This window comes from Xenopus laevis, chromosome 3L (assembly GCF_017654675.1).
Source record: "Xenopus laevis strain J_2021 chromosome 3L, Xenopus_laevis_v10.1, whole genome shotgun sequence".
Lineage (NCBI taxonomy): Eukaryota > Metazoa > Chordata > Amphibia > Anura > Pipidae > Xenopus > Xenopus laevis.
This window is the reverse complement of record NC_054375.1, coordinates 53,866,616-53,882,600: the sequence shown is the minus strand read 5'-3', so window position 1 is coordinate 53,882,600 and position 15,985 is coordinate 53,866,616. Positions and strand designations below refer to the sequence as shown.

Below are 15,985 nucleotides of genomic sequence, written 5' to 3'. Positions count from 1 at the left end.
TTTTTTAAACTTTTATGGGGGGCCCTGGCGCCAATATTGAGGGCCCCCCTCCCCCGAAACGTTGAATTACTGGTGACATAATAAAAGGGCATCTTCTCCGACTGCATTCAATTAAGTGTGTGCGGATCTGGTTTCAAATTATCGATGTATATGGGAGACAGCCTTTCTGCAATTTGAAGCATTCTGGATAACTGGTTACCTGTACTGCTTTTGGGTGTATTCTCTGAATTTGCTTTCTCCCATACACATTATATTCTACTTTTTTTTTTTTTTTTTTTTTTTACAAATAAATACCTCATGCTTGCCCACTGGGTGGAAAACCTTCAGATCTCCTATTTTTCCCATAGTACAGTAAGCTTAGGAATGAGAAAAAATAATAAATAGGCACAAGTACAAAAAAAAAAAAAAACCTTTATATTGACTTTAAAAAAAGCCATGAACATCAGTGCCTTAATTTCACAACTGAAAAAGGAAAAACTTCTGATAAATGATAAATAAAATATCTATATAATTTTATAAATGGAGTGGTCCTCCCACTGGCAACATGTAACACATGCAATGCAAAGACTTTGCCCTTGCCCCACCTAACAGAATGCAAATGAAATATAATTCATCAGGAATAATAGGCACAAAAACTCTTGGCTTGAGAGATAGTGTGTGCCAGATAAAAGAAAATCCTTTCAGTGAATTTCATCATATATGCTATTTGTAATAAAAAAAATGGATTTGTTAAATAATCATGTGTATTATTAGTTTATCATGGACATATCTTAAGATCACAAAAAAAAGACAACAGTTCTGTCCTAAATGAAAAATACTTTTCCTGTAACAGGACTTATAATGTGCTCAGTCCAGTCCATATATATCAGCAATATCAAAGCCTTCTTCGTCTACCTCTTGAAATCTGCCTGGTGCCTCTTCTACTTGGCTTGTGGCTAAACTGCTTCTTAAAGTCCACAAGGCAATCTTTAGCCTCAGAAATGGAGATAAAAGATTTGATAGGAGATTCACTAAAGCTGCTCATAACAGCACTCTCGTCGTCTCTTGGAGGGGAGAAACTTACAGAAAACAGGAAGTAAAAAAAAACTGTTAATAACAAGCCACAAATGTATTCTGAATGCAGTCAGGCTCATTTAGCCTTTTAAATTATTTTTCCTTTGAGCAGCCTCTGCGTGTGCAATGTAAGGAGCTAGGTAGAAAGGGAAGCCTAGTAGAATGATGGCTTTTGATAGGGAGAATGGTACTGGGGTTTTTGACCAGAACCAATTGAGTAGTTGGGAAAACAAGGACCGAGTTATGAAATAAAAAAAGTTAAAACACAATAAAATAAAAATATTTGATTATATGCACAATTTAATTAATGCAACCTAAATCATTATTTTAATAAACGTACCTGTTACGGCCAAACTCTTGGGCATTGCTGTGGGATTCTGCAAGAAAAAAAGCAGAGACGTTTTTGATAAGAGTTGCAAAGTATCTGTAGTGTTAATTAAATGGTGTACAGGACTATTGCCCGATTCAGGAATATTTTTGGGACCAGCTTGAATATCATTTTTACAGATGGCTTTTAACATTTAGTTGCAACGGTCAGAAACACATATTTCCTCAGAGCTGATGGGCAGAGGGAGAGAGGCACTGCTCATTGTGAGCTGCAAATACAAAGGGTAGCACTGCAGGGCAGGGTTTTTCTTTTTTAATGAAAAATATCCTAAATTACAAGTGTCAGCGTGACATTTATAATTGTTGTACTAGCAGGTCTAAAGAGATAATGAGTTTCTAATTAATAGATCCCATATCTGTACTTTTGTTTCGTTGCAGAAGTTCATGACAGTGTGAACAGAACTTCTCTACCATTCTGGTTGCTGTTCAGTATTTTTGCTGAATTAGCTGAACTTTTCTTAAGACCACAAAGTGATGACGCAGCTTTAAAGCAAAGTGATTAAATATGAACAGGACAAAGTCATACTTGTGTTTGGCCAGACTGGGCAAAGACAAGAACATTTGGCAAACAAAAAGATCTTTATTGTATGCCCAGCTTTACATTGCTCCTGTTATCTGAAGTTCCTGTTGAGGCAGACTGCAAAAAATAAATGTATGCAAAATACTTTAACTGGGAACACTTTTTAGAAGAGCATTTAGAACAAATGTGTCCATATCTCCTCTAACAGATTGTGCATACACGTTACCTGTGGATACAGACTCTGTCTGTTCTAGCATGCTCAGAAGTCTGCCATCTTGTCCTGAAGTTTCCTGCCACAGAAGAAAAAATACTGTATTTATAGTAATTAAACCATAACCTCAAACAACATAAACTTAAAAAAGCATTCTCAGGAGTCTCAGATGACTCTAGAAAGAAACATTTTTTAAAATGTTTGCTTTGTTGTTAGTAAAGTCCAAGAAAGATGTGTATTTTGAGCTATTCATCAAAATAAATGATTTACATACTACATTCCTAAAAGTATAAGGAAAGCTACCAAAGCAGTTTATTGTCAATTGATCAGACACAATAGTACAAGCTATAACACTATATTTATTCTGCAGAATGCTTTACCATACCTGAGCAAACAGTTCTAGAAGCACTCTCTGTTTGTTTAGGATAGCAGCTGCCATATTAGCTTGGTGTGACATAACTTCCTGCCTGAGTCTCTCCCTGCTCACTCAGCTCTGGGCTCAGTTTATAACAGGGAGAGGAGAAGGGAGGGAGAGAGGAGCAAACTGAGCATGCTCAAGCCCTAGCCCTGGAGGTTTAAGCTGAAAGAAGGAAGTCTGTTACAGAAACCCATGTGTACACAATAGAAGGAAAGAAACGCAGTATTTCTTTTGACAGAGGACTCAGAGTAGCATTACTTTAAGGGGTTACTAGTGTATTTATATAGACATTTCTGATAAAGCTTACTTAATTTTTGCCTTTCCTTCTCCTTTAAAGGAAAAACAAAGCTTTTATAGCCATCTTGGTCAATGATCAATTATGCTGGGACTGGAGAAGATAAAGCAATGTGCTCAAGAACCCAACAATATTTTAGAGGAAGGTGCGGCCTTTTTAACAAGAAATTTAGATATAGTGCTATAAATTATTTAACAATAACTGTTTGCTCGCTACTTTGCGGAGTTAAAACGCTCACCTTTGTGCTCCTGAGTGTTCGGTTTCTCTGGGTCTCCCGTGCAGCAGTCTGAAGGCAGTTATCCACATGGTTCTGGTAATCCTTCAATGACACCAGTGTTTTGCATATGTAGCATGTCTCATGCCTGTGAATGAGAAGAAAAAGGAAGCAGGAGTTATTTAAAGGTTATTTGTGTAGTTATACTCCACAAGTTACAGCTGCAGACTATAGCTTATAACTAGACTGCTTTTACCTATAACCTTCGGCTAAACATTAATCGTAATGTTCAAAGTTACGTTGAAGCTACATGTACAATTCATCACAAAGTATTTTAAATGGCGATTGTAAGACTGTAAACTCCACATCCTCCTGTGACACTGCAAGAAGCCTCGGTGACAAGTGGTTGAGGTTAAAGAGTAAAGGCAAAGTACGCTATGTATTAATTCTCTGTTCATATACATTTATTGCTATTAAAGGAGTTGTTCACCTTCCAACACCTTTTTTTCAGTTCAGTTGGTTGCAGTTCACCAGAAATAAAAACTTTTCCGAATTACTTTCTATTTTCTATGTGTAATTCTCACCTTCTAAAAGCAGCTCTAGGAGTTATAAGTATTTGGACTATTTTGGATTATTTGGATAAAATGGAGTCTATGGGAGACTGCCTTTCCGTAATTCGGAGCTTTCTGGATAATGGCTTTCTGGATAAAGGATCCTATACCTGTATATATTAAGCTATATAAGTAGTAAAAGATGTAACTGCTACTGTTCCATTAAGCTAAGAATAATGTAGAGGCAGGTACTCAGTGAACTCTCAAAAAAAAAGTAAAAGTAAAGTAATTTGTTTTACAAGTAGTCAAGCCTGACAGGTTTTAAAGCTATAGGGGCCGGTAACTCACAGGCGCGTATGTGCAATTGCCCCCTAAAGCCATGAAACACATCAGCCTTAAGCAAATGCATCAATTATTTTGGACATTATGGGGAAGGGAAGTTATTAACATCACAAAAGGGTAACAAAAAAACAGGCATTGCAGGTGTATTTCTGTCTATTCTGAACAATCACTTGAAAAATCTTTGACCAGAACTGTATAAGGTTTGGCCGTGATCACAAAATATAGTTCAAGCTTTCCTTGTACAATAAAAATATATATGGGGTATGACGCCATCTAGTTAGTATTTTAACTAGATTCTGCCGCACTGAAGGCTGAATAAAACTAGTTGAAACCATTATTTTAAGCTCACATCAACAACTTCATTATCAGTCAGGGACTGAAAGCACAGGTGAGGTTTTCTTTACATCACAACAAATGTTATGGTAGTGACACAAAGCATGTTTTCTCCACCAGCATTTTAAAATCTGATTTAGCTGTATGTGTGTGTAGTGACTGGCCGATTACAGTCTTGTCAGAGATTACATTGGCCGTACGTTAAAAAAAAAATAACACTAAGGGGCAGATTTAGAAAGGGTCGAATTGAAAATTAAAATTTTCGCGTTTTTTCATGGTCAAAACTGTTAAATTTGACTAGGGAGTTATTCAAATTCGATTCGAATTTTTAAAACATTTTTTAATTCATTTTAAGAATTCTAATTCGACTATTTGCCACCTAAAACCTGACAAAATTCCTTTTTAAGTCAATGGGAGAGGTCCAGGGATCAATTTGGAGTTGTTTGCAGCCTTCCTGACATTTGAGGGGGTTTGTTTTGAGAAAAAACTCAAATCTAATTAGTTTTGGGGTTGATACTATTCAGCCGAGGATAAAAAATTTTGATTTTTATAATAAATTTCAATTGGTCGGATTTCGAGTTCATGGGAGTTTGTGAGTTTTAAAAAAAAAAAACTCATATGAATTCGAAATTCGACACTTGATAAATGTGCCTCTTATTTATGAAACAGTGTTCTTACTCATCCATTACAGTTTTTAACTTCCCATTTAAAATAACTTACTGACCAACTACACAATACATAATATACTCTAAATAAACTACAAGGAAAGAATTTCTTGATGTACGAAAGTTATTCTGCCGTAAAATGCATATTTATGTGCATATTAACATTTTATTTCAAAGAGAAGAACCTGCAATGGTCTCCGGTGGCTACAATGGAAAATGCTTGCTTTTTTGTGTCAGACATGGCTGTACTCTTGATTTAAACAGCAAGATAGGGCATGCAAACGGTTGTTGTTTTCAAAATCCATAATTAAATGTCTATTTAAGTGCAATTATGGGCAATCAAGTAGAAAGTTAGTGGATTGCAGGCTGGACTAAACATAAAAGCCCAACAATGTTTCAGCATATGGCTTCATTAACATTGATTGTGCATCACAGCACTAAAGGTAAATTACCAGCAGAAGAAAACGTACTGTATTGCTGACAATTTGGATGTGTGTTATTACACTGGTTCAGTAGACCCTCTGTATTTAGTTTTGCTATGTGCTAGCATTGAAGCCAATTATCCTTTTCTACAATGAAGGCAGTAGGGTAAAAGCTGAACGAAGAACTGAGGTCCAACAATTTGTTTTGTAACTCAACCGAAATACAGAAATGGAGTTAAATGCTGCACACATGAATTAACACTCTGTACACTCTGCATGCTAATGCTTTTACCCACATAGAAATGCAGTCTGTCATTATAAGCTACCAAATTTGCCATCAGACACTTGAAAAATAATTAATACTGACAACACTACACAAAAATGATTGTTAAAGGAAAACTATACCCCCAAAATGAATACTTGAGCAACAGATAGTTTATATCGAATTAAGTGGCATATGAAAGAATCTTTCCAAACTGGAATATATATTTAAGTAAATATTGCCCTTTTACATCCCTTGCCTTGAACGACCATTTCATGATGGTGTCTGTGCTGCCTCAGAGATCACCTGACCAGAAATACTTCAACTCTAACTGTAACAGGAAAAAGTGTGGGAAGCAAAAGAGAACTCTGTCTGTTAATTGGTTCATGTGACCTAACATGTATGGTTTGTTTGTGTGCACTGTGAATTCTACAATCCCGGGGGGGGCCTTATTTTTTAAAATGGCAGTTTTCTATTTAGGATTACCCAATGGCACGTACTACAAAAAAGTATATTATTATGAAAATGGTTTAGTAACATGAAGCAGGGTTTTACACACGAGTTGTTTTATGCAATATCTTTATAGAGAGACCTACATTGTTTGGGGGTATAGTTTTCCTTTAATGAGTGGATATTAAGTAAAGTCAGTGGGCTGCAGTGTGATGTAAATACATACAATTTAGGTGAAGACAGGATGGAAAATATAATCTGTGTTCCTCCTTGCTATTCCTGTTAGCACAATAGTGTATCAGGATACAGTTGCATAAGAAGATAGAGAACAATCATCATACCTACTTACTTGCCAGATTCCACAGATGGGAGGTCATCTGGATCAGTAAGGTTCTTCCTTGGTAGTCTAGGCGCCCTTCTAAGCACTTCATATAAAACGCAAGATAAAACAAAGGCAAAGGATTGAAATAACAAGATAGAAAAATCAAGAAGAATGACAAAACAACGGCAAGCAACTGACAGCAGGTTTAGATGAAATGTCACTAATGATAACACACATCTGTATGATGTAGTAGTGATGGCTGCATGCTGCAATTGAGAAAACAACGATGAGAATACTAACCAATCGTTTCCTGCTCGTCACTCTTATTAGTGCCATCACAGTATGCAGCATGCAGCTCAATCTGGGATGGGGTAAATTGCTGCCCGCACAGTGGACATTCCACGTCTTGGGGACGCTCAGATTCCATAGGTATATTCTCCTCAGAAGGTGGCACACTAGACTGATAAAAGAAAACTATATTAAATATGGACAACTGTGAGAATGAATCACGAGAGCAAAATTATTATGTCTACTATTCATAAAAGGGGTGGTTAGCCTTTCAGTTAACTTTTAGTATATTATAGAATCCCTAATTCTAAGCAACTATTCAATTGGTCTTCATTATTTATTTTCTTTAGTTTTTGAATTATTTGCCTTCTTCTTCTGACTCTTTGCAGCTTTCAATTGGGGGTCACTGACCCCACCTTAAAATAAATGTTCTGTAAGGCTACAAATTTATTTTTACTGCTACTTTTTTTATTACTCCTCATTCTATTCAGGCCTCTCCTATTCATATTCCAGTCTCTTATTCGAATCAATGCATGGTTGCTAATCCATGAACAACCCCTTTAATTAACTTGTGATGAAACATGAGGCATTGCTCTCTATATAGCACTTCTATGACATTTTGTAAACTTGCATGGATAAAGACAGTGTCCACTTTGAAATTCACTTTTAAAATGGTGTAGATGGCAGAACTCTGGAAATAGATAGGATAATAAGGCTAATGGATAAAAAAAAAAGCAAATGCAAAATAATTAACCAGGAGCAGCTAAAAAGTTTCTTAGAAAAGATTAATCTATATACATACCACATACTAGGAATTGTTCAGTGTTAAAATAAAAACTGGGTAAATAGATAGACTGTGCAAAATAAAAAAGTGTCTAATATAGTTAGTTAGTAAAAAATTTAATGTATAAAGGCTGGAGTGGCTGGATGTGTAACATAATAGACAGAACACTACTTCCTGCATTTCAGCTCTCTACTATACAACAAGTCGTATAATAGCAAAACAGGGTTTCTCCTGCGTGGGTGCTTAAGCCCCAAATATATGTATTTGGGGCTTATAGGGATAATGTCATGGGGAAAAAATTTTTTTCAAAATGAATCAGTTAATAGTGCTGCTCCAGCAGAATTCTGCAATGAAATCCATTTCTCAAAAGAGCAAACAGATTTTTTTTATATTCAATTTTGAAATCTGACATGGGGCTAGACATATTGTCAATTTCCCAGCTGCCCCCAGTCATGTGACTTGTGCTCTGATAAACTTCAATCACTCTTTACTGCTGTACTGCAAATCGGAGTGATATCTACCCCTCCTTTCCCCCCCCCAGCAGCCAAACAAAAGAACAATGGAAAGGTAACCAGATAACAGCTCCCTAACAGAAGATAACAGCTGCCTGGTAGATCTAAGAACAACACTCAATAGTAAAAACCCATGTCCCACTGAGACACATTCAGTTACATTGAGAAGGAAAAACAGCAGCCTGCCAGAAAGCAATTCTCTCCTAAAGTGCAGGCAGAAGTCACATGACCAGGGGCAGCTGGGAAATTGACAAAATGTCTAGCCCCATGTCAGATTTCAAAATTGAATATAAAAAAATTTGTTTGCTCTTTTGAGAAATTGATTTCAGTGCAGAATTCTGCTGGAGCAGCACTATTAACTGATTCATTTTGAAAAATGTTATATTTCACGTGACAGTATCCCTTTAAGTTCCCATTGCCTCTCACTGTATTTAATGTTGGAGCAACAACAGTTTGAATAGTATATCAACACTAGCATCCAGCTTCCTGACAGCCTTTCTGCATTATACACCCAGTATTTAAGAATGCCACAGTGCAAGTAATTTTTTTCATCTTTAAATCTCCATTTATCTTAATAAGCCAGATACTGGATAAAAAGTACAGCAATGAACTGAAGAAAATCAATTACTTTATCAGTGACCATCTGTGCTGCCAATGTGTTGTAAGACAGTAACTGGAATTGTAATACTTCAATACATAATACATAAAAGGCAATCATATTCAGCTACATGCATAGGGTTTATAAAATATTTTCTCTTGAATAGTAAATTATGATAATATTGTGCGGAATACCCCTTGACAGCACTCTGTAATTATTACATATAGGTGTGACAGCTGGCAGAAAGTCTTCGCTTGAGCCTTTTTCATACATGAGAATATGCGGTACCCTCCCTTAGCAGTAGAGTAGAAAATAAGCATGACTTGTACTCAATATCTGAATACCTGTCCCTCCTTTTACATAGCTGCAGTCAGAGTACAAGAAAATACATATTAATCTATTATAATATTCAGTATTTTATTATTTTGGTATTTTATCAAATAAAAGTGCTATTTTTAGTTTCTGAACTGATCCATTTGTCAAAAATCATTAATTTCATATGTTATGGTGAAACTGTATTATTTGTTTCTGCTTGAATTTTTCTTAATTCCATTGCTCATACATTGGCTCAACTTTCAACTTTACATATTGCTCAACTTTCCCAGATTTTTGCAAAGTTGGCCATTGGTCTATATAGCATTAGCAACCAATCAGCATGTAGAATTTAAAAGCAAACATCTCATTGGCTACTATGGGTTACCACACCCGTGTGGTATTTCTGTTTAACAATAGCAACCAATCAGCATGTACAATTTAAAAGCAAACACCTTATTTGTTGCTGTGGGTTACTGTACATGTGTGGTATTTGTGTCTATCATACTTGGATAATTAATGAATTGTGAAAATCACACAACATTGCCATACCATTAAGGTAGCGTTCTAACAGAATACTTTTCATGTGAGAAAATGAAGCATTGCTTTCCCATGTGTCGGACACACTGATTTTTCGCCTATTAATACTCTACATATATTTTTATTTTAGATACATTTTTCTAAAGCTATTAAAAATTAATTCATTGTTTAAATGAATCCATACTTTAGGCATCTTACCTGGGAGAGCGAATATCCCTCTGTCAAATCTGCCGCCTCCGCAACGACTGTCCTTGCTCTTTCAGGGCTAGGCTGGGTCTCTACAAAATGATATATATTTATATTTTAAGGTAAATGAGAAATTCGAAATTGGGACTTAAACCCCCAGCCCTTAGGCCCTAAAATATAAATTATTGAAAATCACACCAAAGTCACCATAAGTAAAAAGGCAATATTTATTCAACACCATGCCATAATAACCTAATAAAAACAACTTAAAAACAAGCAGCGCTGCATGTTGGTAATAATAAGAAATAAAAAAAGAACACTAAGAAAGGCTAACATTAAGTAAGCTTTATCAGAAAGGTCTATATAAATACATCAGTAATCCCTCAAAGTAATACTGCTCTGAGTCCTCTCTCAAAAGAAACACAGCATTTCTTTCCTTCTATTGTGTGTACACATGGGCTTCTGTATCAGGCTTCTTGTTTTCAGCTTAAACCTCCAGGGTTTGGGCATGCTCAGTTTGCTCCTCTCCCCCTCCCTGCTGTAACCTGAGCTCAGAGCTATGAGCGAGCATGGAGAAGTGATGTTACAGCAAGCTAATATGGCAGCTGCTATCAAACAAACAGAGACAGTGTCTAGAGCGGTTTACTCAGGAATGGAAAAGCATTCTAAAGAATAAAAATGGCATTCTAGCTTGCACTGTTGTGGATAATATATTGGCAATAAAACTGCATTGGTAGCTTTCCTTCTCCTTTAACGTATCGGCAGACTCGGAGTGATAGGAGTGGGTTTAATTAACAGAAGAAATGTACTACACTGAATCCTTTTCTAAAAGAGCAAATCTATTTAATAAAATACAGTTCAGTATTCCAGAGCTCCATATGTTGAGGTTTGAAGATATTTGCATATATTATAAATATGCAATAACATTTTATTTTCTATTTTTTCAATGACCCTTACAGGTTTGTTGTGAGTGAATATGTATTGGCGGTTATATGCTCATCTATAAACATCACAGGCTGCTGCAGAAGAGCGGAGTTACTGCCCTCTCCCTTTACAGCCTGTATGCTGTACAGAAATTGTCTGCCAATGAAAAGCCAAAATTCTTCCATGAAAAGTCTTGATTTTATTTAGCAGGGTCTGAAACTGCAAAGAGGTGGCTGAGCCAAGGGACTAAAAGGGGGTTATATTCTTGACCTGGTTTCAATTCTAGGCCCCTCAGCATACATACTATTTGGCTAGCTTATACTAAGGTAATTTGTAATAGACTACAATACATGTTGATGGGAACCATCAGTTCATGAACCCTAATAACAAGCAATTGAACACAATACCAACCAGGCTTGATGCCAACTGTGATTACACCGACATAAAGTCTTTAGACCCATGAACAGTACTCTCATTTTATTACCTAAAATAAAGTTCTGCTTGAATAAATAGAAAATTTGGATTTTAGTGAGGTACGGGTATTTTGTAAGAACAAAATCTTAAAGGAAAACAATACCCCAAACAATGTAGGTCTCTATAAAAATATAATGCATAAATCAGCACATATGTAAAACACTGGTTTGTGTAAATAAACCATTTTCATAATAATATACTTTTTTAGTAGTATGTGCCATTAGGTAATCCATTTTAAAAAAATAAGGGAAGCCCCCTGGGATTGTATGATTCACGGTGCACGCAAACATATCAAACAAAGCATACATGTAAGGTCACATGAGCCATGAACAGACAGAGTTCTGTCTTTTGCTTCCACACTTCTTCCTGTTACAGTTAGTGTTGTAGTATTTCTGGTCAGGTGATCATCAGTAAATGGTGGTTCAAGGCAAGAGAGGTAAAATGTCAATATTTACTTAAATATATTTTCCAGTTTGGTAAGATTCTTTAACCCTTTCCCTGCCAGCCGTTTTGTCCTAGATGCGAACATCTACTGCCAAGCAGTTTTTAGATATTTTGCACTCTTTCACTTTAAGGGCCTTTCCTGGGGTGGTCTTTTAGTTAACCCAGGAAAACAATATATTGTTTTTTTCAGGACAACCTGAACTTTCACAATATGCAAGAATTTTGGTGTAATTCTACTTCTCTAAAAAAATATTGGATTCTAAGTGTCAAATAAAATGAAAAAAATCATGTTGCACGAAGAACAATCACATATATCAGAAACATCATTCATTTTACGTACGAGAACACAGCTGATTTAGAAAGGTCTATGTCTCCTGAACGCGACAATACCAAATATATATAGTTTTATGGAGATTTCTCACTTGTATAGCTCAAAATCTACAAGCAGTACACAACCAAATTTCCAAAGCAACACTCCCCAAACGGCATACTTTTGATTTCAAGGCCAAACATTCCACTAACAGTAGGTTTACCCAAGAAAACTACCCATTACTAGAAAGAACAGATTCTGGTGAATCAAAAATGGGTAGAAATATCTTTGTACTCCAAACCACCAAGTTGCAATTGTTTCCTAAAGTTATAGTGTTTTATAGAAATTGGTGAATTTTTTGAAAAATGACCTCAAAGCTTCCACTCTACAGCAACATATCTCCCACACATCATTAGGTATCAATGTAAAACACCCCAAATATAAAATCCTGGGTCCACTGAACAGTTTGATGCCCAATATGAATAGATGTACCCAAGCACGTGGCATAGGAGGCCCCAAAAGGAAGACCCCCCGTTTGTTCTGTAATTTCAGATACTGCAAAATCAACACATTTACATCGTTTTGGGGGGCGGCAAAGGTAGAAAACAGTACGTTCACCCCAGAAAACCATATATTTTCGGAAAGTACACATTCCCCTGAATCTAAATTGGGTATGCATGTCTTTCTACGCCAAAGTACCAAGCCGCAAATCATTCCTAAATTTGGTGATTTTGGGGACATTTCCAAAAATGACTTCAAAATTTCGACCCTGCAGCATCGTATTACCCACATACTTTTAGGTATCAAGACAAATCACCCCAAATATGAAAGCCTGGGGTCCTCTGAACAGTTTGATGCCCAATATGTATAGGTGTACCCAAGCACGTGGCGTATAGGGGCCCCAAAACGAAGACCCCCATATGGTCTGTCATTTCAGGTACTGCAAAATCAACACATTTACATTGTTTTGAGGGGGGCAAATGTAGAAAAAAGTAAGTTCACCCCAGAAAACCATATATTTTCGGAAAGTACACATTCCCACGGATCTAAATTGGGTATGCATGTCTTTGTACTCCAAAGTACCAAGCCGCAAACCATTCCTAAATTTGGTGATTTTGGGGACATTTCCAAAAATGACTTCAAAATTTCGACCCTGCAGCATCGTATTACCCACATACTTTTAGGTATCAAGACAAATCACCCCAAATATGAAAGCCTGGGGTCCTCTGAACAGTTTGATGCCCAATATGTATAGGTGTACCCAAGCATGTGGCATATAGGGGCCCTAAAAGGAAGACCCCCATATAGTCTGACATTTCAGGTACTGCAAAATCAACACATTTACATTGTTTTGGGGGGGCAAAAGTAGAAAACAGTAAGTTCACCCCAGAAAACCATATATTTTCGGAAAGTACACATTCCCACGAATTCAAATTGGGTATGCATGTCTTTCTACGCCAAAGTACCAAGCCGCAAATCATTCCTAAATTTGGTGATTTTGGTGACATTTCCAAAAATCACCTCAAAATATCTACCCTGCAGCATCGTATTACCCACATACTTTTAGGTATCAAGAGAAATCACCCCAAATATGAAAGCCTAGGGTCCTCTGAACAGTTTGATGCCCAATATGTATAGGTGTACCCAAGCACGTGGCATACAGGGGCCCCAAAAGGAAGACCCCCATATAGTCTGTCATTTCAGGTACTGCAAAATCAACACATTTACATCGTTAGGGGGGGGGGCAAAAGTAGAAAACAGTAAGTTCACCCCAGAAAACCATATATTTTCGGAAAGTACACATTCCAACGAATCCAAATTGGGTATGCATGTCTTTCTACGCCAAAGTACCAAGCCGCAAACCATTCCTAAATTTGGTGCTTTAGGTGACATTTCCAAAAATCACCTCAAAATATCTACCCTGCAGCATCGTATTACCCACATACTTTTAGGTATCAAGACAAATCACCCCAAATATGAAAGCCTAGGGTCCTCTGAACAGTTTGATGCCCGATATGTATAGGTGTACCCAAGCACGTGGCATACAGGGGCCCCAAAAGGAAGACCCCCATATAGTCTGTCATTTCAGGTACTGCAAAATCAACACATTTACATCGATTTGGGGGGGGCAAAAGTAGAAAACAGTAAGTTCACCCCAGAAAACCATATATTTTCGGAAAGTACACATTCCAACGAATCCAAATTGGGTATGCATGTCTTTCTACGCCAAAGTACCAAGCCGCAAATCATTCCTAAATTTGGTGATTTAGGTGACATTTCCAAAAATCACCTCAAAATATCTACCCTGCAGCATCTTATTACACACATACTTTTAGGTATCAAGACAAATCACCCCAAATATGAAAGCCTAGGGTCCTCTGAACAGTTTGATGCCCAATATGTATAGGTGCACCCAAGCATGTGGCATATAGGGGCCCTAAAATGAAGACCCCCATATAGTCTGTCATTTCAGGTACTGCAAAATCAACACATTTACATCGATTTGGGGGGGGCAAAAGTAGAAAACAGTAAGTTCACCCCAGAAAACCATATATTTTCGGAAAGTACACATTCCAACGAATCCAAATTGGGTATGCATGTCTTTCTACGCCAAAGTACCAAGCCGCAAATCATTCCTAAATTTGGTGATTTAGGTGACATTTCCAAAAATCACCTCAAAATATCTACCCTGCAGCATCGTATTACACACATACTTTTAGGTATCAAGACAAATCACCCCAAATATGAAAGCCTAGGGTCCTCTGAACAGTTTGATGCCCAATATGTATAGGTGTACCCAAGCATGTGGCATATAGGGGCCCTAAAATGAAGACCCCCATATAGTCTGTCATTTCAGGTACTGCAAAATCAACACATTTACATCGATTTGGGGGGGGCAAAAGTAGAAAACAGTAAGTTCACCCCAGAAAACCATATATTTTCGGAAAGTACACATTCCAACGAATCCAAATTGGGTATGCATGTCTTTCTACGCCAAAGTACCAAGCCGCAAATCATTCCTAAATTTGGTGATTTAGGTGACATTTCCAAAAATCACCTCAAAATATCTACTCTGCAGCATCGTATTACCCACATACTTTTAGGTATCAAGAGAAATCATCCCAAATATGAAAGCCTAGGGTCCTCTGAACAGTTTGATGCCCAATATGTATAGGTGTACCCAAGCACGTGGCATATAGGGGCCCTAAAAGGAAGACCCCCCCTTGTATGTTCTGTCATTTCAGGTACTGCAAAATCAACACATTTACATCGTTTTGGGGGGGGCAAAGGTAGCAAAAAGTAAGTTCACCCCAGAAAACCATATATTTTCGGAAAGTACACATTCCCACGAATCTAAATTGGGTATGCATGTCTTTCTACTACAAAGTACCAAGCCGCAAACCATTCCTAAATTTGGTGATTTTGGGGACATTTCCAAAAATGACTTCAAAATTTCGACCCTGCAGCATCGTATTACCCACATACTTTTAGGTATCAAGACAAATCACCCCAAATATGAAAGCCTGGGGTCCTCTGAACAGTTTGATGCCCAATATGTATAGGTGTACCCAAGCACGTGGCGTATAGGGGCCCCAAAACGAAGACCCCCATATGGTCTGTCATTTCAGGTACTGCAAAATCAACACATTTACATTGTTTTGAGGGGGGCAAATGTAGAAAAAAGTAAGTTCACCCCAGAAAACCATATATTTTCGGAAAGTACACATTCCCACGGATCTAAATTGGGTATGCATGTCTTTGTACTCCAAAGTACCAAGCCGCAAACCATTCCTAAATTTGGTGATTTTGGGGACATTTCCAAAAATGACTTCAAAATTTCGACCCTGCAGCATCGTATTACCCACATACTTTTAGGTATCAAGACAAATCACCCCAAATATGAAAGCCTGGGGTCCTCTGAACAGTTTGATGCCCAATATGTATAGGTGTACCCAAGCACGTGGCGTATAGGGGCCCCAAAACGAAGACCCCCATATGGTCTGTCATTTCAGGTACTGCAAAATCAACACATTTACATTGTTTTGAGGGGGGAAAATGTAGAAAAAAGTAAGTTCACCCCAGAAAACCATATATTTTTCGGAAAGTACACATTCCCACGGATCTAAATTGGGGTATGCATGTCTTTGTACTCCAAAGTACCAAGCCG

At 37.3% G+C, this 15,985-nt stretch overlaps 1 protein-coding gene across 3 annotated transcripts in view; it reads right to left on the bottom strand.

Annotated features, from left to right (window-relative positions):
* Positions 1-233: 233 nt before the first annotated feature.
* Positions 234-15,985, bottom strand: part of LOC108710980 (BRCA1-A complex subunit RAP80) — a 51,011-nt gene continuing 35,259 nt past the window's right edge. For 2 of the 3 annotated variants that reach the window (XM_018252244.2, XM_041586229.1), the window contains exons 8-14: positions 9,678-9,757; positions 6,746-6,905; positions 6,473-6,548; positions 3,123-3,246; positions 2,187-2,250; positions 1,394-1,430; positions 234-1,058 (exon numbers count right to left, since the gene is read on the bottom strand). In XM_018252244.2, coding sequence (XP_018107733.1) covers positions 875-1,058; positions 1,394-1,430; positions 2,187-2,250; positions 3,123-3,246; positions 6,473-6,548; positions 6,746-6,905; positions 9,678-9,757 — 725 coding nt within the window. In that variant the 3' untranslated portion in view covers positions 234-874. Of the gene's footprint in view, positions 1,059-1,393; positions 1,431-2,186; positions 2,251-3,122; positions 3,247-6,464; positions 6,549-6,745; positions 6,906-9,677; positions 9,758-15,985 lie in introns of those variants that run through there. The other variant, XM_018252245.2, reaches the window with a different exon arrangement.